This window comes from Schistocerca piceifrons, chromosome 2, assembly GCF_021461385.2.
Source record: "Schistocerca piceifrons isolate TAMUIC-IGC-003096 chromosome 2, iqSchPice1.1, whole genome shotgun sequence".
NCBI classification, from domain to species: Eukaryota; Metazoa; Arthropoda; class Insecta; order Orthoptera; family Acrididae; genus Schistocerca; species Schistocerca piceifrons.
Window position 1 is genome coordinate 646,678,298 of NC_060139.1, and position 23,009 is coordinate 646,701,306.

A 23,009-nucleotide genomic window follows, 5' to 3' on the forward strand; every position below is an offset into this window, starting at 1 on the left:
TGTGAAATGTATAGCTATTTACGTTGAATTATCAGATGGAACAAAGGGAAATACACTACTGGCCATTAAAATTGCTACACCAGGCAGAAATGCAGATGATAAACGGGTATTCATTGGACAAATATATTATACTAGAACTGACATGTGATTACATTTTCACGCAATTTGGGTGCATAGATCCTGAGAAATCAGTACGCAGAACAACCACCTCTGGCCGTAATAACGGCCTTGACACGCCTGGGCATTGAGTCAGACAGAGCTTGGATGGCGTGTACAGGTACAGCTGCCCATGCAGCTTCAACGCGATACCACAGTTCTTCAAGAGTAGTGACTGGTGTATTGTGACGAGCCACTTGCTCGGCCACCATTGACCAGACGTTTTCAATTGGCGATGACAAATACACGCTTACAATGTGCGTTCACTGCGATGTCGCCAAACACGGATGCGACCATCATGATGCTGTAAACAGAACCTGGATTCATCCGAAAAAATGACGTTTTGCCATTCGTGTACCCAGGTTAGTCGTCGAATACACCATCGCAGGCGCCCCTGTCTGTGATGCCGCGTCAATGGTAACCGCAGTCATGGTCTCCGAGCTGACAGTCCATGCTACTGCAGACGTCGTCGAACTGTTCGTGCAGATGGTTGTTGTCTTGCAAACGTACCCATCTGTTGACTCAGGGATCGAGACGTGGCTGCACGATCCGTTACAGCCATGCGGATAAGATGCCTGTCATCTCGACTGCTAGTGATACGAGGCAGTTGGGATACAGCACGGTGTTCCGTATTACCCTCCTGAACCCACCGATTCTATATTCTGCTAACAGTCATTGGATCTCGACCAACGCGAACTGCAATGTCGCGATACGATAAACCGCAATCGCGATAGGCTACAATCCGACCTTTATCAAAGTCGGAAACGTGATGGTACGCATTTCTCCTCCTTACACGAGGCATCACAACAACGTTTCACCAGGCAACGCCGGTCAACTACTTTTTGTGTATGAGAAATCGGTTGGCAACTTTCCTCATGTCAGCACGTTGTAGGTGTCGCCACCGGCGCCAACCTTGTGTGAATACTGTGAAAAGCTAATCATTTGCATATCACAGCATCTTCTTCCTGTCGGTTAAATTTCGCGTATCTAGCACGTCATCTTCGTGGTGTAGTAATTTTAATGGCCAGTAGTGTAAATTCTCATACACCCTAACACAAACTAAGACAAAAAAAAAAAAAACACTGACTACGAAGGAATTATCCCAGTGGGACGGACTTCGGTAGATGTGATGTACATGTACTTAGAAACAAACGATTACAGTTTCAGAAAATTTGGATGATTTATTAAAGAGAAAGACCTTCACAAATTGTACTAGTCAATAACGTGTCAGCCCACTTCCAGTCCTTAAGCAAGCAGTTATCCAGATTTGCATTGATTGATGGAGTTTTTGGACGTACTGCTGAGGGATGTCGTGCCAAATATTGTTCATATCATCAAAATCCAGAGCTGGTTGGAGGCTACCAACCATAATACTCCAAACGGTCTCACAGCTATGACTGTGAAACTGTGCTTTTGGCTAACAAAGATGCAGATAAAAGATCAAATTGTAAGCCTAATATAATAACTTTAAACAAGTGGAAACACTTCCTGAAGCAATAGACTGTTGTATCGACTGCTACACACTGTAGATCCGATTACATTGTTGGTTAAGGTAGGGTTTGATAAGCACAAAGACGACCTGTAGAATCTCCCGCCGTGTTTGAACAATTATCTTCCTGCAACGTAAGATCAGGACGACCTGCCATGAAGGGCAACAAAACGGGGCGTAAATATCGTCGACGAACGCTATGCTGGAAGGGTGCCTCAGATGACAGTCAAAGGGGTCCTGCTAAGAAATGAAATGGCATCCCGCAACACTGTTCCTGGTTGCCGGGCCGTATAGCGGGCGACGTTAAGTTTGGTATCCCACTGCTGTAAGTGGCACCTGCAACCAAGTCTTCACTCGTGATGTGGGCTCATTTGGAGGAGGGATTTATCACTGAAAACAATTGTACTCCAGTCAGTGAGATTCCAGAGCGCAGTGCACTAAATCTGGTTAACCGTCTATGGTCACATAAATTTTGTTTATGCGGTATAGTGGATTCGACTCTAGAAGTGTTTGGGAGACGCTCACTCCTACTACATTCCGACGCAACCATCGCCTAAAAAGCATTATGGGTTATTTAAAATTACCAAAGAGTTGAAAACCGTATGATCAATAGACAAAGTTTCATTTTCATTTCATTTTTTGCAACATTTCCCGTTACAATGTTTCTAATATCACATGTTCAAACGATATTTATATGACCAATGGCTTTGTAGTTGAGTTTTTTCTTAACTTCTGTGCTCTACACGAGCATTAAGACAGAGTATTGTCTGAATTTAACCATTCTAAATCGTGTGGTGAGTTTTGGCTGTCCTCTGTCTTGTCCATATTTTCCGAAGTACCTCCTTCTAATGATATTCTCCCACCTTGACCGTGAACCCTGCGATACGGAAAGGTTGCGTGTGTCAACAGTACTGATAGCAGCACCGGTGGTATAACTGCAACGGTATCTGTGGAGATGCCAGATTAATCTGTGGTTCCTGTAAGAGGGCAACAAACTCTGCAGTAGTATCAGGGGAAACGGTCTGGATGCCTGAATAGTCTGCCATTCATCTACATGGTTACTCTGCAATTCACACTTAACTGCCTGGCAGAGAGTTCATCGAACCATTTTCATACTACTTCTCTACCACTCCACTCTCGAATGGCGGGCATCATCAGCGATCACTGTAACATCATGGTTCTTTTTATTTTACAATTTTGTTTTCTTGGATCGCGAACAATTGGCATGCTTTACTTACTATTATAAACAGTGTTTAAAAACGGGTTGAAAGCATTAAACTACCAAATTGCTAGTTCCTGTTCGTTCCCTGTTGATGCATCTTTTGTTCTTTATTTGATATTTTTTTCGGTGTTTCTGATATTGGGAACACATTTCTTTCCTTTTTTTAAAGTAAAACATCGGGAGGTGTGATTTATAACAAAAAAGTCTGTATAATGTATAGACAATTATTTTCATCGTGATACACGATGCGCTAGATAGGACTTTTGTAAGATCATGATGCTCAACCGACCTGCACCATAGAGGTGACACCACCAAAGTGGGCCTTCCTTTCTCAACCGTGTGACGCTTATTTTTTCCAACAGGTAAATAATTTCCTCGCATGACTTCGAAATCATGCGAAATAACAGCAGAGCCGAATATTACAAGATAGGGCGGATGCTATCAAAACTCAGTCCTGGTCCATAACCAGCTTGTCTTCTAAGATATGCTTTTATATGCTTGTTACAAATCCAAATTGATATCTAATCAATTTGTATTTAGCAACGTGAATCAAATATGTTTTCCGCAAACACTATATCGGAAAACACGTCAATGCGGCGGGATTTCATTCGCGTGTTGCGCATGGTGCGAGGAACATTTGTGTTTTGCCTATTTCTATGGCTCAGGAATAGACGATCAGATAGGATCACACAATAATATACTTAGGTGTATTTTTGTACTACGTATCACAACGAAAATAGCTGTCAATACATTATAATATATACTTATGTACTTATCAATGAGACCTAACGATGTTTTACTTTTAAAAAAGGCAAAGAAAAATATTACGGTCCTCACAATATTACCCGATACACCGAAAAAAGTATCGAAAAAAATGCCACGACCATGAATCGTACACGGGACATCGGTTTGGTACCTTAATCCCTTGGCCGTTCTACCGCCGATCTCACTTTATTACACACATCAAGTGACGATTACGCAAGCTACAGCGTGAAGGCACGGAAACATCAATAACTCAAATATTATTAACTTTGGACCCGGTATTAAATTAGTATAAAACTGTTTTTAAAGGATGTTTCGATGTATAGCATTGATAATACAATTTTCCATCATCAAATCCGGCCTCGATTTGTTCAAAATCCAAGGAGTATGAAGCAAAAAGCCCAAAAACGTGCCTCTTTATGTCGAGTGTGGAACGTCCGTGCAAAATATGACGAAAGTCGCTACCTCACATGTCAGATCCTCACATTATGAGAAGCCGTGGTCTTGGCTGCTACATCAGCCCACCCTGGCGAAGCAAAGTATTGTTCATTAAAAGAAGTAAAAAGACCTTCCAATCGCTCCTTTTAACGGTTCGGCATGGTTCTTTCAAGGTCTTAACGGACAGTACCTGATTTCTGAGAAGGGGGTTACGTGGTTTCATTTTGGATAACTGGCCGATGGGGCTGTTTGCTTCATGGATACTTGGGTATCACATTACGAGGTGGTAAATCAATTGCCCGGTTTGACTTTGCTCTAGTTTCATGTCGAAGTTTCAGTCAGGGCAAGATTTTTTGGTTAAAGTTTTTCAAGGTTGTAACCAAGAATTTGACTAAAGCTGCGTTCCATGGCGGATGACGTATCGAGGAAAATACTGTGACCTCTTCCTGAAATATTAAACACTGGAGCGTGAAGAAGTCTTTGTGGTGTGGTGAAATTTAGCCACGGATTGTTGGTTTGATAAGACGTGTTTGGGGGCATCACAGACTGGTATTGAAGACTGTTTTCGAAATCGGTTGGACTATAATTTGTTTCGTAGTAGGTGATAATATTATTGCTCAGAACACTCTAGTGTAGTTGAAAGATTTCTGGGATTTTGTTGGATAGTAATTGCACTCAGAACATTCTAACATTTTTGAGTGTTTTCTGGTGTTTTGTTGGATAACAACGCTACTCATTACTGTTGACTGGTTTTTGATGTTGCTTGTTGGATGTTGACTGGTTTTTGATGTTGCATATTGGATGTTAAAAAGAGCGTAGAGTGCATTAAGTCTGTTAGAAGCCACGCTTATTGTTTAGCAGTATTCGTTCTGTCGTCATTATGGAAAGCAGTAGTGGTGAGATAGTTCTGGTTTTCTCCACTAGTGAACAAGATCAATCACCGAATGAATAGTAAAACCTGTTTACAAGAAGAGTCATTAACTGAAGCATGAGCAGAGTCACTACTCTCTTAAGAGAATCAGGTGTCGAGTGGCCCCATCTTAGCTTCAAGTGAGAGTTTAAGTAAAGACAATAGTCATTCCCGATTTGAGGATTGACTGCTACCGTCATTAACATACTTATAACTAATAACGGTGGCTGGCTGTCAAGCGCACCTATCTCGAAGGCAGTGTGCTAGGAGAGACCGTTTCTTGTCTGGTGTCTATTATTCACATTCGTGAGACTGAGCGGCTTCACATGTCTGTCGAATGGAGGACTGGTTCCAGTAAGCATACAGCAAACCCATCTGAGTTTCAGCACAGGGGGACTACTTGTCCCTTTCGCCACTCTCCGACGTCACTGACCGAGCCCCCAGGACACAGCAGGGAGCCGGAGACGTGTGACGTGTACCACCCCAGCTGTTGGCTGTCACAACACTTGCCCGCCACAGCCGCTCTTGGCCGTCTAAATAGTGCTATGTCAAATGCATCTGTAGGACACAGTGTGGTGTGTAAGTGAGTAAGGGAAGAATTTCCACCCCACCCTTTCTCACATGTGCTACATCACAAGTGATGTATGGCAAAGTGCCATTTTTTCTTCACGAGTTAACAGCGTTTTCCTTCTTTTCTTTAAGAATTTTTTTGTCTCATTATCCACACTTGTAAATTTTAAATGCCAGGTGAGAACTTTTGTTAACCATGCTTTGTATTAATTCATGTTGTAGATATGTTATGTTGTAGACGAAAATGTTTATTGTCATAACACTGAGACAGCCTTGAGACATATTTACGATTTGGTTTTCCATTGCTTTTTCCAACAAGTCCACAGGAAAAGGAACAAAATTAAAGTTACAAGAGTGCACTTATTTTGTGTCTGAATTCTTGTTCTATATGCATGCCTCATATATCTTGTTCTTGTTTTATAATAATAGCGTCCATTTCTTCTACTGACTCATTCCTGTCTTCGGTTAGATACTTTTACGACGGATAAAGCAGTTCAGGATACGGAAGAGATGACTCAGTTGTAGTTAAATGACCTGTCTCAGACTCAGAGCTCTTGAGGGAGGCAAGTCATAACACTTCGTGTTACGAACCCTCCAAAGAATGCCACATTCGGTGACGAGCATGTGGGCGGCTGCACAAGGCCAGAAACAAATGATAACTCGATAAGTAATTAATAAATATGAAATCAGGCGGCAGATTCGGGACCTTTCAATGAATAACACGCAGCTGCTCTACCCATAATTTGCCTGTCTGTTTTATTTCTAAGTAACTAAAGATTCAACCGCGAACTAAACATCTAAATAAACACATAAACTGCAGAAACTTCCTAATAATAACTTGTTACATACAAAGGAACTAAAACCTGTACACAGAATTCAGGTGCAATCACTTTCAGAGGAATTAATAAATTAAAAGATACAGGTTAAAAGGGAGCGTATTTTGGTCTTGAGACGTGCAAGAACACAGAAAAGCCAGCCGTCCCACCTGATCCAGGCTAGGATAACTCTGGTGCAAAAAGGAAGCGTCGAGTTATATGGCCCACCAGGCTACAGGTAGCCGCTTTACCTACCAACATTTTGGTTCCAGAACTACCTTTTTTCAGTCGAAGCCACCCTAGAGTTTCGATCACAGTTTCGGTCATTTGGCGATCGCGAATATTTCGCAGTACTATGGAAGAATAGCAGCGCCGGTCCCATATGGTAAGATCTACCGACGTCCACTACACCCTTTCTGTTGCCGAAACGTAGTTCTCATAGCTGAGTATCCTCTCTCTGAAGTGTTCTCATTTGAAGTTGTGCAGTTGTAGGTGAGTGCTATTTCTGTATGTTGTTCTGTGAATATGTCTACGTCAGTGGTGGCCACCTTCGGCTAAGACTACGTGTTCTGTGCTAATTTCAGAATATATCTCTTTGTGGTCGTTTCTAAATATTTTATTTGTGTGGTGATTTCTAACACCCTTCCAGCAGTATCCATTCAAGTCAGAGGCTCTCTGCAGGTAGGGTCGTAGTCCATGTCTTTCAACGGTGTGACACTGGGTAGAACAATGGCATGAGTTCCCGATGGAATATCAATATTCATCTCGCCAACTTTCCATTGACGACGCCTGGGATACCAAAATTGTGGTAGTCGGTATAGGTGAGGTAGCACAGTCTACGACAACATTAGTGGCATTTTGTGTATATAGATGCCAGTGCCTGAAGAGGCAGAGCTCTGTTTACAAGTGTTAAAATACTGGTAAAAAGTAGCAGTGGCACTAGCGCTTTAGTTTTTAAAATGCTAGATTAGTAATAGAGCGTTGGGTACCTTTGGTCATCGAACATATCGTCTTGACAAGTTCTTGTTAAGATAGCTTGGTGTGTTATAAAGAAAAGAAAAAGTAAGTATTTTTTCAAAAAAATGGCTCTGAGCACAATGGGACTTAACTTCTTTGATCATCAGTCCCATAGAACTTAGAACTAGTTAAACCTAACTAACCTAAGGACATCACACACATCCATGCCCGAGGTGGGATTCGAACCTGCGACCATAGTGGTAGCGCGGTTCCAGACTGTAGCGCCTAGAACCGCTCGGCCACTCCGGCCGGCGTATTTTTTCAGACTGTAGCCTTTTCACTTATCTCATGTTCAGTTGCTTTGAAAATATCAAAGGAAATAAAGAGAAAATTAGTAAGTAAAGTTCCGCCCAAAGTGTTAGGAGATAAAAGATGTGAGATTGACTAGAAAGATTAGTCAATTGGTGTTACGACATTTATCTGGGGAAGATATCATAAAGCAAGAAAGTAATCAGTTTGCTCTATAAAATATAAAAACATTAAGCTTAATTACTGTGTTGGAAGGTAAAAAGTAGTCAACAATACAAGCAAACCAAAATAAAAGTTCTCGTGTAACAGTCTAAGAAAAAGACGATAGCCTGTATTCTATCTCTGACGTTGTTATAGACACGTCTTTGTCTAATGTAGTATTAAACTTAAAACAGAAGGTAGTGAGGCTAGCTTAACATAAACAGAAACAGTATAAAACCCACTGAACGATAACTGAAAAGTTGAAAGTACAAAAAATTTCTTTTCTGAACATTGGTAGTAATATATGGTAATGATAGCTTGCAAGGTACGTGTGACTTCTTTTTTAATTGCATTGTGAGTCAGTGATGAGGTTGTTACTTAATATTCACGGCAGCTACAATCTTTGTGGCACGATATATTCATAGGCAATTTGCATAAAATCGGAACTGAAATTAACATTTATACTATTAATATTAATAATGCATGACGATCACTTTTGAAAGTTGATCGCCTACAGGTTAGCGGTAGAGCTGCCATATCTAGTGCTGAGCTTACCAAAACAGGCAGTAGTAGAGAGCTATTTATGTGTCATACAGCTCTAACTACAACTAACAGCAAACATATGTACAACATTATACTACGTTATCCTAGCCCCAAATAGGCTAACGGTTGAGTAGAAAATTCCTGGATTGTATTGTGGTTCATAAGGCATTGTGTGATTAAATACATTCACGACCATTTCACGCGGCAACAAGCCTATTCTCAGTATCTTATCTCACGTTACGGTTAATATACATATATCAATACTGTTGCAAATTAACCAAACAGAGCCTGGAATTGTCCCAAATCCAATGGTATATCAGATTGTGGTGCATTTAAAACTACTAATACAAGAGATTGAGTTGAGCAACAATCAAAATAAAATATAAATACTGGGACGAAAGGCAGGTCCTGAAAGCACAGGACTAGACGTCCTTGTTTTCGTTGAGTTACACAGCGCCATAACTTCGCTGAAGGTGCGCGATAAGGCTGCACAGCTCAGCAGACAATAGGTATCCTCTAGGACGCTAGACGCGTGGCGTCGTTGAAATAAGGCATGGCGTGGAATGTAGCTCTCCTGAATCCATTGCTTCAGTACTCACTTTACAGTCACGGGATATCAGCCATCATGTGCGGCAAAACTGTGCAATGTTAGACTATAGCCTTTCTAGGACACGATTCTGCCACTGTCAAAATTCGACACTCGTTCGTAGATGTTTCTCCTTCTAACAGGAGACAGCAATATATTCTCACAATCAGTCAAAATTCGAACGCGAGTTCTTATGAATGGGAAACTCGTTGCGTAATGTTTCGTTATATACAGAATATAGAAAGAGTTAGCTCGTACCTAGGGTTGAGCGGAAATAGTGATCTTTTGCGTATCAAATACGCACTATATTTAAGCCAATTTGATGTTTGGTGCTTGTCACCTTCGTGATGTTTCAGTACTGAAGGTCAGCGGTGTGTTTATACAGCAGAAAATTTTAATGAGATTTCGAAAAATGGATATGAACCATCTTTTCCCTTTTACTTTGAAATTATTTTTGAGGAAAAACTTTATTTTAAACATCTATAGGATTTTGCAGTAACGACGAAAATATCTGATTAAAATGGATAGAAATTGAAGACGGTGCAGACTTCGTGAGACGTGAGCACAGTCTAGTTTATTTCGATGAATAGCGACTGAGCAATTAATTGATTTCCTAGTTTCCTCATAGCACATTGCACATAATTCTCTACAAGGGAGGCTACAAACAGTAGCAACCAGGACGTATTGCTGCAAATTTTTAACGATGCATGTAGAAAAGGAAAAGTTATCACGCTGTTTTTACCCTTGAACAATTTATTTAACGCAGAAAACTTGAACTGAGGATTGCATGGAGCACAAAATGCTCAAGCCCCATGCAGACGACTGCCTAAACTGGGCACGCTAACAACAGGATAACAGTAGTTTTACTTCCTTTGAAGTTTATTACTAACACCTATTCAGAGTTCACAAAATTTCTCATTACGAATGAACTTGGGTATATCATTTTGGACTTAAACTACCCACTGACTGGAAAGCATTAAAATATTATTTCTTGGAATCATATGTTTTCTGAACGTTTTGGCGCTGCCCGCCACAATTTCCACTCCTCTGATAACTGATTTGATTCAAAGTACATCTTCTACCCAAAGTCCTAATTATTTGTTGGTTACGTTGCAGTCCCCATCTTCCTCTGCAGTTTCTACCACCTAGAGCTCCTTCGAGTAACAAGGAAGTTATTCCTTGATGCCTTAACTGGTGTCTAAAATCTTCTTCCTTCTTCCTGTAATTGTTTTCCACTAATCCTCTCCCCGCCAGTTTCGCAGAGAATCTCATCGTTTCTTATCAGTCCATCTTTCAACATCCTTGCATAGCAGTTCCTTCGTTTTCTGGTTTCTGGTGATTTCCTTTTATGTAATGCTGTACACCAAACGCACATTCTCAGAAATTTATTCTCCAAATTACTTCTTTCAGTCAGGAATGGTCTCTCTGCCCGTGCTAGTTGGCTTTTTACTTTATCCATATGTTTCACGTCGTTTGTTATTTTGCTTCCCACATGACAGAATTCCCTCTGCTCATGGTCCAAAATTTTTATTTTAAATCTATCTCTAATATTAGTCATTTCTGCTACTCCACATTACTGTCGTCTTTCTTTGGTTTACTCTCAGTGCACAGTTTGTGGTTGTACCTTTTTCATTCCATTCAGAAGGTCCTGCAATTGCTTCTCTGTTCAACAGAGGATACCGGTGTCATCAGCGAATCTTGTCCATGGCATCCTTTCACCCTGAGTTTTAATCCATCTTCTGAACATTGGCTTTTACTTTTGTCACTGTCTTTTCGATGTAAAACCTGAACAGTGGGTGGAAAAGATTAAATCCAAGTCTGAAAGACATCCTAACTCCAGCGCAAAATTATGGTCTTCTATTCTTAAACTATTTTCTTCATAAAAGTAAATCACCGGCTGCCAACCAGTCGTTAGTAGACAGTCAATGCAATTTTTTTAAAAAAATTATAATTCCATTCAAGTATCATTATTACTTCATAAAGTCATGATAAACAAGCTGCGTCCTTTTTGCGTATTATTACGTGAAATAGGTGTCAATGTTACATAATAGCTAACATGCCTTGAAATATGAAGAAATGCAACTAATTAACTCACTCAAGCAGTCTTCTGCTTTTGTAATGCTGCCTTTTCCACAGGCTATGTTCCCTTTTCATGTTTATAGAGATTTAGCTCATAGGATTCAGATTATTGGCTTTATTTTAAAGAACTGGTATTAGATAACTCAGAAGCCACTAAAGTCAGAGAGAGTTTAGTATTTTTCAGCGCTGTTTGTGCTCAGAATAATGAACATCAGAATTTCTATACTGAGTGTGCAGAAGTAGAAGTTCCTCCAAGAAATAAATGCCAGTTGAATGAAGTTAGCAGTCGAAGTAACACAAGCAGAAATTCTAAACGAAGGAGAAAGTTGCATACGAGAATAGTGGACGATAAGCAGTGACCTTGTAAGTACATACCAGCAGTTCCTCGTCGTCTTCATCATACGGAAACGTCAGGTTTCCATTGTAAGCAACTTTCCAATGTTCAAAAGTGTAGAGCACATTGAACTTAATACCAAGACTGCCAATATCAGTGCATGGTGAAAACTCCTCTAATTCGATCTCGTATGGGCCCTGTCAACAAAACAGTTACTCTTATTAGGCTGTCACATGTCCTAATGGTAGACTAATGATATCTTTCATTTATTCAGACTTTCGAAATTAGGCCTACATAGCACTGCATCAAAATAGAAATTTGTGACCATAATTTTTTTAAATAAACAAGACACAGTTATCAGATATTGCAAAAATGGAGGAGAGTCTGTTCCAGTTCTTTAAAATGTATGTCATACGTATTTCAAGAAAGCTCCTGGTTCATTTTGAGTCTTTTCGTTGGTCGTAATGTAGAGTTCATGTCTCTGGTAGCCAAAATGAAACCATTTTCTATGTGTGCTCCAAACAGACCGCAGTAGATTAAATTCAAAATCACATGATTTTGACGGATTCTTCGGTTACATTTAAAAGATATTTTATAAAATTTCAAAGTTGGTTAACGTTTCATAGCTGGGGTCTACAGCCACGCAGAACTTATTAAAAGACAAGATATGAGCCACTAACTTTTTACAATCAACGGCGAAAATATTGTCTTTTAAAAGATTATCAGAGTGTTTCTACTGTTGTCAGATGCTTAAAACTTGAAGCTTTCATGAAAGCAAAATGTAATTTTAGACATAATTATTTTCGAAGCCTAATTTTTTTCATATCTTCGGAATACGAAACATTAGAAAACACATAAAATAGTGGAAATGATCCTCACAGGCTTCATTTGACAGCATTCATAGCCCGTACCAGTGACAAATATTGAAAAACTGGCAAGATATGACTTGTGAGAATGCCAAGAAACTGTGCTGCCCTCACTGGTATTATTTTTCATGGTGCTGATATCCATGGCAATCTTTATGACAATGTCTGTCGTAGAAAACAAAATAATTTACATGACACAGCACCAGTTAAAAAACAGCATCTTTAAAACTGGATAATAACTCTGATGGCATATGGAATTTTACATGTCACTGGTGTAGTGAATGTTTGGACTGCGTAATATGTACAAGAATTTAAATATTTCATTCAGTAACTTATTCGTGTTAGTCACTACTATTGAGAGAAAATTGGCTGAAATGTGAGTTTATGAAAAAACATGACAGAGAAAAAAAAACTAAAATGTCAGAACCGTGAAGAAACTATGCAGCATAGAGGTATAGCTGAATAACAAGCGTTAATAAGAAACTTCTTTTGAAGTAAGTTTTTAATCTAAACTATAATATGTAACGGAGAAGAACTATATGGAAAATTAAACTACATGCAGAAAATTGAAAAGTATTTATCTACTAAATGTGCTTTGACATGCCAATCAAATTTATGTATTACAGACACATTATCCCACTCATACATTTCACTACATTCCACATTAAAATTCAGATATGGCAACATTGTACACTTATTGTATGGCCATATTCACTGGAAATCGAAAAGTCCCTCATACACCCAATCAAGAAAAAAATTCATCATTTAAAACTGTGCCAACACGAAAAAATAGTTTAAACCAGCTGATAGAGTGCTATGAAATATCTCAGCTCATAATGAAAATTTTCTTTTATTTTTTCCAAGTTTTGTATTAAAAAAATCACCTTACAATTCTAAATTCGTCATTTTGCTGAAATCTGGAAGAAATTTTTTCGGTAAGGCATCTCGGTATCATAATACTGTGAAAGACAAATTTCAGCTTCTGTCCCTACACATTCTTGAAGATCAACATGGTTTAGCTGGAATTCGATCGACTTCCACAAGCTCTGCTATTTATTCTCCAAACGAATAAAATGTCTTAACCATTTTGGTCACAGAACATGCAAGGTGAAGCTAATTTTAGAGTATTGGACATGCAAATTTGCATGACACACACACACACACACACACACACACACACACACACACACACACACACACATAAATCGACGGTATAATTAGCACAAATTGTACGGATGCCAAATTGAATGGAGAAATTAACGTGAACTGGCACGAACTGATTGTGTATGAAAAACTAAATGGAAAGGGACAGAGTGAAATTATTATGAAAATCTGATTACATGGGGTAATAAGGCAGTGAAATTAGTTCGTCAGCATAATTCAAACATTCAGACAAGTTGATCATAGCTAAAAAATGCTTTGTATTTTATCCTTACAATACAAATAAACAGAAGAATGTGTGATAAATGCCACATCAAGAAAAGTAATGACGAGTGAGGGAATGAATTAGAAGAGTCAAGGATAATATTGAAATAAGAAATAAATATCAAGTTAGTTAATGACTAAAGGAGGAAATAGATAAAAGGCCCCCTACAAATTTTACGTGCCCTAAAACGTGACCAAATTAAGAAATGTTCTAGGATAAAAAAATGAGAAATATATCATAGCTGTAGGAAACTGAATAAAGAAAGTAAAAGTGAAAAAAGTAACAAATAAGTTATTAGATTCTACATTCCTGCGAAGGAATATGATTAAATTACATACCGGGATACAAAGCTTTAGAACTTTATACGATGCACATATGAAGCTATGAAAAACTCCACACGTTGTGCAACATTCGTTTTTACGACCTACCTGAAAAGTGACTCTTCCTATGCTGAGACAGATGGAAAACCTATGCCTGTGTAAGACGACAACTAAACTATACATCTTTCTGTGACCTTTGAACAGATGTCGTCGAAGAAGATGTAAGTATAGCTTCACACGCAACTTTCAGTGAGAATTACAAAAAATATTTTCCACAGCTCAGATCGCAAGCTATATTCCTCCACCTATACAACGACACCCTGCATACCATTAAGAGGGTCAAGGAAGAGGGTCTTTCCCATTGTACCACTTATCAGGGCTCCTTCCCGTTCCATTTAGAATATTTCTAGATTCTTCACTAAGACTATTTATTTACACAACATGAGCGAGATTTCGCGCTATGTTGGTTGTCTATAGTGGTCTATCTGTCACGTTCATCAGCATTTCCGTGACTCCCTTCCATGGCCGAAAAAACCTGTAACCAATCGTGCACACTTCTTTCTACATGTTCAGTATGCTCTGTTAACCCTAACTGATATGAGTTCCACACATCTGAGTAATATTCTAGGATGAACTGCACCAGTGTTTTGAAGCCACCTCCTTTGTAGACGGATTTCACTTTCCTGGTATTTTACCAACCAGTAGAACTCTGCTACCTGAATTAAGTATGATTAAACTCACATGATAATTCCATTTTATACCCTTCAAATTGCTACACCCATGTATGTGTTGACCGATTCCAGTTGTGACTCAACGATATTTAATCAGAGGATATAACGTTTATTTCATTTTATGATGTACACAGGTGTACGTCTCTGAACAGTTAAATCACTTGCAACAAAATTTATCTCAGTCACATTTTTTATGTGATGAAAATTATCTTACATGTTTTGATATTACATTATTTTCGAAGACTATAAAGCAATATGTACAAGGTATCACAAACTGGTAATGATTACATAAATGTTACAATGAAACTGCTAAAGTTTGCCAAAAATTTCATCAAATTTTAAAAAATATATAAATAACCTTCTTACTAAATTACTGTTGACTATACCGATGTATGGGTACTTGTGCCTGGCCATATGCTGTGTACCACAGCCAGGTGCTTTATGCTATGTGATCTTAATAGAGACCAGTAACAGGAGGGCGCTAGTGTAGCGATCAATCTGCCAATCACCTACAGACTTGCGCACAGCAGTATTTTAAAAAAATTAAAAATATAAAAGAAGTTCCGCAGCAACCTTCAGACTAGTAAAATGTCTTTCACATATGCCCTACAAGTAGTTGCATTGTAAAATAATACAGTCGAATTACAACGCAAACCGACAGAAGGCTTTGCTTATGAAGAAAATTACTATGTAGAGTTGCATCACAAACCAATAGATAGTGTTGCTTATGGTTACAAAATAAAACATAACGTATGCAGTCAATTCCAAACTCGTAATACATCTTACATTAAAATTATTTACAAAGGTACGTGTCACACTGCAAATGCTAAAATGCAGTGATAAATAGAGTAATATTACTGTAGTTGGTATCTTACTTATGACCCATACAGGGCTGCAACCTCAGTGCAGACGTTGACTACAATATGCAGCTTGTCATGGGCACAATATGAATCTAACTGAATTACATATAACCATTAAGAAACAATACAACATGCATGTATCCCAGTGCATATGCATAAACCTCTGGATACATTTTTATGCAGCTCACAATTATTGAACTATATGAAATAAAATCGTCATAACTGCTGAACAGTTTGAGTTAGGACGTTCAAACTACTCTGGAGGCTGCAGGGCATGTTGGGAATTAATATGCGCATGATTGGTATGGTTTGGCGACGAACCCCACTTTCATTTTGATGGGTTCATCAATAAGCAAGATTGTCGCATTTGGGGGACTGAGACTCCGCATTTCGCGATCGAGAAGTCTCTTCACTCTCAGTGGGTGACTGTGTGGTATGCAGTGTCCAGCCATGGAATAACTGGTGCGATATTCCTTGATGGCACAGAGACTCCGAACGGCACGTGAAGGTTTTGAAAGATGATTTCATCCCCATTGTCCAAAGTGACCCTGATTTCGTCGAAGAACAGTGTTTCATGTCCTGGAGGAGCAATTTGGGGACCGCATTCTGGCTCTGGGGTACCCGGAGACACTGGCATGGGACTCGATCGGCCGCCATATTCTCCGGATCTGAAGACATGGGACTGCTTTTTGTGAGGGTATACTGAAGACAATGTGTAGAGCAATAACTCGAAAACAATTTCTGAGCTGAGAAGAGCCATTCATGAGGTCATCGACAGAATCGATGTTTCGACACCTCAACGGGTCAGGCAGAATTTCGGTATTTTTTCTGCGCCACATCATCGCCAATGATGGAAGGCATATAGAAGATGTCATAACCTAAATCTGAATCTCTGCAGTGACGTTTACATGTTGAATAAAGTGCGTGCACACCGTAGTTTGTAACTAATTTACATTTTCTTTTCATATTGTTCAATAACTGTCACTCTGTATGTACTGTTTTCCTTGTCTACATGAATAAAAGAAGGAAGGTAAGAATAAATCATTATGAAGTGGTGCGGGAGAAAGAGGGGATGCGGGGAGAAGAACGGCAAGGAGAGGGTTAGGATGAACTGAGGGTCAATATGGGGGCTGGTAGAGGCTATGGTAGCGCCGATAGCAATATCTAAGAAGACTGGAACGGGGAAGGAAGGACGGAAGGGCTAAGAGGGATGGGGAGGGGTTGGGAAGCGAGAGGTAAATTGCAGAGGTTTTCAACAGAAAAGAAAGAAGGTCTGAGACATATAAATTGCCAGTTACACTTGTTGTGCAATTAATTGCACTGTAACCATGGTTGGGTTCCCATCCCAAAATAGGTGACACTGGAAACAAGGATAGGGATAAGGTTAACCTTGGCACCATTTTGAAATCTTGTCAAGACCACGGTGAGTATTCATACACAATTTTTGTTCGAACAGTATTTGCATCATCTGTGAAAAGTCTCAAGGTATCAGTAAAATTGTCTGCTAGGTCATCAATAGACAACACGAACAACAAGGGTCGCATTACACTTCCCTGGTACACTGTTGAATTCGTTCTACGTCTGTTGGTGAACCCAGCCTAGACAACGAGCTGCATCCTCTGTTCCTACTTACATATCGTAGCAAACCAAGACGATTGTCCCACAGTTTTGACTTCTACAGTAGGTAGAATAGCTTCTACAGCCGGCCGGTGTGGCCAAGCGGTTCTAGGCGCTTCAGCCTGGAGCCGCGCGACCGCTACGTTAGCAGGTTCGAATCCTGCCTCGGGCATGGATGTGTGTGATGTCCTTAGGTCAGTCAAGTTTAAATAGTTCTAAGTTCTAGGGGACTGATGACCTCAGATGTTAAGTCACTTAGTGCTCAGAGCCATTTGAACCATTTGAGCTCCCACAACACATAAATATAATTATTTGAGCTTCAGTAGAAAGCTTTAATCTGGTATCCATGTCCATATGTGGGACGATAATACATAATACAGTCTCAGCACACAATGATGGCCGTTCTTTACATTGAATAACATTACTGTAGTAGTCGCAACTATTTATAGTTCCTGCACTGGATAACTGTTCTGCACAGAAGCATTTTAGCCTAATATGACAGTCAGGAATAGCCTTTCACTAGCTCACTGGTCTGTCTGAACTATGACGAAGGTGCTGTCAGAGCGGGTGAGCGGCCCAGCACTCTGGTGTAAGTCGATTTCCTTGCAATCGCGGTGTACAGCACTTCTGGAGAGCGTGTCTTTGTCTATCATTTGTGGCTGCGTCTGGCTATGACTTTCTTTAGCTTGTGGTTACGTCGTGAGGTACCAACATTACCACGGGACCTCACTCTTCATATGACACCACATCCCTCTCCACAAAACCATGTGTCGAGCACTGTCGTTTTCATCATACTGTCTGCACCCCGGTGTCCACCTTGCGAGTGACCAGGAACACTGGGTGCAGAACTGGCCACAAGGTGCCACCCCCCCCCCTCCCCGCTGCCTACATCTAGGGACCAAGAAACCATTAGGCCGAGGGTGAAAAGCAGCAGTAGTTATATAGTTATGCTGTTGTTGGTACATAATTGTTGAAAATTTACTGATGTGAACCCTGGTCTTCTTGTCCACCTTGTCAGTGGAGTCACACTTCAAGACCAGGGCTCCTCTGAAGCAAACAGGGTTGCCTAATATGATCATCAGACAACTATGGGCAAAAGCACCAGTGCCAACTAGACTATATAGACTGTGTAAAATGCATAGGAGGGTGTCCCCCTACTCCCAATTGTCGGTAATGATGGGGCACCTACATACGCAATAGCCAAGTACCTGAAAACCCTGCTGTCTCCGTATGTGGGGAAGTGTGTTCACCACATTCGAATCTCAGAAGACTTCCTGCAATGCCTCAAGCAACTACGCATCATAGATTCAGAAACAATGGTTAGTTTTGATACGGTATCACTGTTCACTGGGGTCACACTGAAAGACTCACTAGAACTGATAGCGGAGAAATTTGACGGTGCTCTGTTGGACCTGTTCAAGCGTACACCGACATCCACGTATTTCTTTTTCGGGAACCAATATTACAAGCAAAACTGAAGTTGTAGCTATGGGTAGCCCATGTCTCCTACGGTTGCCCAGATGCTTATGGAGGGATCTCAGGAGAGGACATTAGAGAGAGCCAGATATAAAATACCACGCTTCTTCAGGTATGTGGATGATACCTTTGTGGTGTGGCCTCATGGGAAGGACAGGCTCAATGACCTCCTTGAAAATCTTTAGTCATGCCACGCAAATATCAAGTTCACCATAGAACTGGAGAAGAATAGCCAGCTGTCGTTTCTGGATGTACTAGTCAAAAGGAAATCAGATGGATCAATTGGCCACAATGTGTATCGAAAACCAACACAAACTGATTTATATCTACAGGCCAGCAGCTGTCACCACCCTGTGCATAAGAATGGGGTACTTAAGATATTGGTCCACAAAGCAGGTGCCCTGTCAGACCACGAGCGTCTACCCATAGAAATAGAACATCTTAAAACTGTGTTCTGCAAAAATGGATATACGACCAAATAAACTGCGGCGGCACTCCAACCAGAGGCTACACCACAGGTTCCAGAAGCAGAGCAAGATGAAGCAAAGAAGATGGCGTTTCTGCCTTATGCTGGTTCTATTTCTGCCAGAATCAGTAGGATTCTCCGTGAACACAATATTAAGTGTGTTTTTCGTCCATCCAGCAAGATCGGAGGACTGGTGGGGAGTGCTGAAGACGACACGAGTTTACGAAAACCAGGGATTTATCATGTACCTTGCGAAGTGGCTTGTCTACCTTGGCCAGACGACAGTGCATATCAGGTGCAAAGAACATTAGAGGCACGCCCGATTAAGACAGGTGATGAAGTCAGCCATTGCTGAACACAGTCGAGAACGAGATCATACCATCAATTATGATGAAACCAAGATTCTAATTCAGGCACCCAGATAATGGGACAAAGTTATAAGGGAATCGACTGAGATAAAAGTGACTGACAATCTCATGAACCGCGACATGGGGTTACAGCTAAGTAGAGCCTGGGAACCTGCTCTGGAATTGTTAAGGGAGCAATGGGGACAGCTGCATCTCACCACGAATAGAAGAACGAAAGGCTTGGATGTAGAAAACGATCAACAGAGTGCCAGGCGCAGCGGGCCGAAGATGAAACGTCCAGGAGGGGGTCCAACGGGTGCGGATCGCAGACGGAACATTCAGAATCGCGACGGATCGGAAACGGAACGGCAACGCTCCAGCAGATCGCAGTGAGCGGGAGCCAACCGTAAGGGGAACGCCTGGTACCTCAGACGGAATTATAAACGCACCAGACCGAAGGTGGAACACCCAGGAGCGGATCTGGTGGGCGCGGATAACTGAGGGAACATCCAGAACCGCAGCGGACGGAAAACGGAACGGTAGTGTTCCAGAAAATCGCAGCGGGCAGGCGGGGACCGCAAAGGGAACGCCTGCCACCGCCGGTGGAGGGGGAAGTACACAGACATAAATACTGAACTAGGTCCACTCGAGGAGCAGTCCCATGTCGCACCTGATGAAGGTTACGAGCTATGTTACAGAAATAACGAGCAAATACGACGCCGATATCCGGCATAACATCCGACAACCCAAAATGTCATTAAATCGCAGGTAAAGCCAAGTTCCCCTTTAGCATTTGGTCTATTACTGGAGCACCTGTTTGTGACCCAGCTCTTCATGGACTTCTGCAATACATGAGCCATGGATGGTCTCACAGTTTGAGAGAAATCCCCCTCCCCGCCAGTGGCTTGTCGCTGCTTCTCCCACTGTAATATGCTATCAGTATAATCAAGTGTCCTGATGCTGCATACAGAGCATGACGATGCACAGATTGTGATTCCTCAGACCCTCGACTGGATAGTTTTGTCTTTGTTACACAAAAGCCACTGGGGCGTAGCAGCTCACCCGATGCCATGGCATCCACGTTTAAAGTACCTACAACGTTCACTGAAATATAAGTATCTCACTGATTGATGACTGTCACTTCCTTATGGTAAAGTAGAGCGCGCGCGGTTGAGCACATGACTAGATATCGCTGCGCCATCTGTATAGGCCTAACGATACATCTGCGCATGCGCTCTGGGTTTACTAACTTTTTGTCTGTTGAGTTTACAATACATTAGGAGAAGGAAATGCTGAACTGACACATGCAGTAGAATGCCATTTACGTAAGATGAAGACGAGGAAGAGGGAACTGCCACGAGCTGTAACTCCTGGAACTTGTAATCGCCTTGTATATTCAATGCTTGAAAAAGTAAGACATTTCAAAAGTGACCGTGCAATGCGGAGGACACGAAGTTTTTCAACGACTGGATTCCATGCCGAATGCAATTCAAAACCGCCGTCTCGATTTATAAGAGACTCACTGTCAGACAGTCGTTTTTCCACGGATTCATTAACAACAGAACTCCAAAAGTTAGACGTATGCGCCACAATTTTTGTCTCACTGTAATTCATTACGTGACCAGTGGAAATACAGTGTTCGGTGATGGCAGACTTACAAGGCTGAAGGAGTCCAGTATGCCGTTGATGTTCTACAATGCGATCCTGCACAGTACGCGTTGTTTGCCCTATATAAGATTTGCCGCATTCGCACGGTATCCTGTAAGCACCTGCCTTGCGCAGCTCTAGGTCACCTTTGACAGATCCCAACAGCGACAAAATTTTTGCAGGAGGGCGAAAGATTGCTTTCGCTTTATATTATCTTAGTATTCTCCCTACTTGCGCTGAAATATTACCAACGTATGGTAAATAGGCAGTCGTTTTAAAGGCCTCTTCCTCTTTTCTGCTCTATCGTTTACAGGTCTGCAGCGCTCTCTCCACTTGCTGCGACATTCAGAAATACAGTATGGACGTGCTCCAGTTCCGCCTGCGAAGTATTAGTGTCAGAGATGACGTCGGCTCTTTGAATCAAGGTCTTCAAAACACCCATCGCTTGTGCCGGAGGGTGGCAACTAGCGGCTTGCAAGTAAAGGACTGTGTGAGTGGGCTTTCTATATACTGAATAACCAAGTGTGCAAGTGTGCGTCGCACCAAGACGTCTAAACATCGCAGGCAACCCTCCTTCCCCAACTCCGTAATAAATTTTATGTTTTCGTGTATGGAGTTTCGATGTTATAGGAACTCTCTCAGACGATTCAACCCAAGGGGTCAAAACTACAAAACTATCGTCAACATATCGCCAAAATACTGTTGGTTTAAAAGGTGAGTGCTCGCTCCTCAAATTTTTCAAAAAAATGGTTCAAATGGCTCTGAGCACTATGGAACTCAACTTCTGAGGTCATTAGTCCCCTAGAACTTAGAACTAATTAAACCTAACTAACCTAAGGACATCAGAAACATCCATGCCCGAGGCAGGATTCGAACCCGCGACCGTAGCGGTCTTGCGGTTCCAGACTGCAGCGCCTTTAACCGCACGGCCACTTCGGCCGGCTCAAATTTTTCAATAAAATGTTTGGCCACCAGGGGACACAAAGGACTTCCCATGGCGACACCGTATGATTGCTCATAAAACTCGTTGTTAAATAAAAAATACGTAGAGGAGAGGGTGTGCTCGAACAGCGCTGTAATGTCAGCTCCAAACCTATTGCCAATGAGATGTAGTGAGCCCATAAGAGGTACATTTGTAAAAAGTGAAACCACATCAAAACTGACAAACAAGTCATTACTTTGCAGCTGCAATAACTTCAGTCTGCTGATAAATAAATAGAACTCTTCATGTGATGTGGACATTTTCCCACCATTAGTTTGAGCAAAAACACGCCAAGTACTTTGCTAAGTAGTAGGTGGATGCCCCAATATTACTCACAATTTTACGTAATTGCACGTTATCCTTGTGGATCTTAGGCAATCCATACAGACTAGGTGGAACTGAACCAATTGGTTTGAGTCTCTTAATTACCTCCTTTGGTAAGGAACTGTTAGTCAGAAGTTCTGCTGTTTTCGCACCGCTCGGGTTGCAGGATCCTTATCGATTTTGCGATGTGTTGAGTCGCTTAATAAAACATTAATCTTATTAATATAGTCCTCCCGTAGCATTAAAACTGTAGCATTACCTTTGTCCGATTTAACTACGACTGTATCCGGGTCTGCTCGCAAATTCCGGCGAACTTCCTCAACTCAACCTGTAGCAAGACGGCGCATAGCTGCTTCGATGTAATGGAGCACAGTGAGACAAAAGTAGTGGCCCATAGGTCTAACTTTTGGAGGTCTATTATTAATGGATCCGTGGAAATATCACTGTCTGACATGAGTCTCTTATTAATCGAGACGGCGGTTTTGAATTGCATTCGGCATGGAATCCAGTCATTGAAAAACTTCGTGCCCTTCGTAGTAGTACTGTGATAAAATCGAACTGATATCGATGCGGCGG

The 23,009-nt window shown here is 41.1% G+C and overlaps 1 protein-coding gene across 1 annotated transcript in view; it reads right to left on the reverse strand.

The window, feature by feature from the left end:
* Positions 1-23,009, reverse strand: part of LOC124776322 — a 145,165-nt gene that overhangs the window by 108,063 nt on the left and 14,093 nt on the right. The window contains exon 2 of the mRNA XM_047251260.1: positions 11,413-11,568. Coding sequence (XP_047107216.1) covers positions 11,413-11,568 — 156 coding nt within the window. The remainder of the gene's footprint in view (positions 1-11,412; positions 11,569-23,009) is intronic.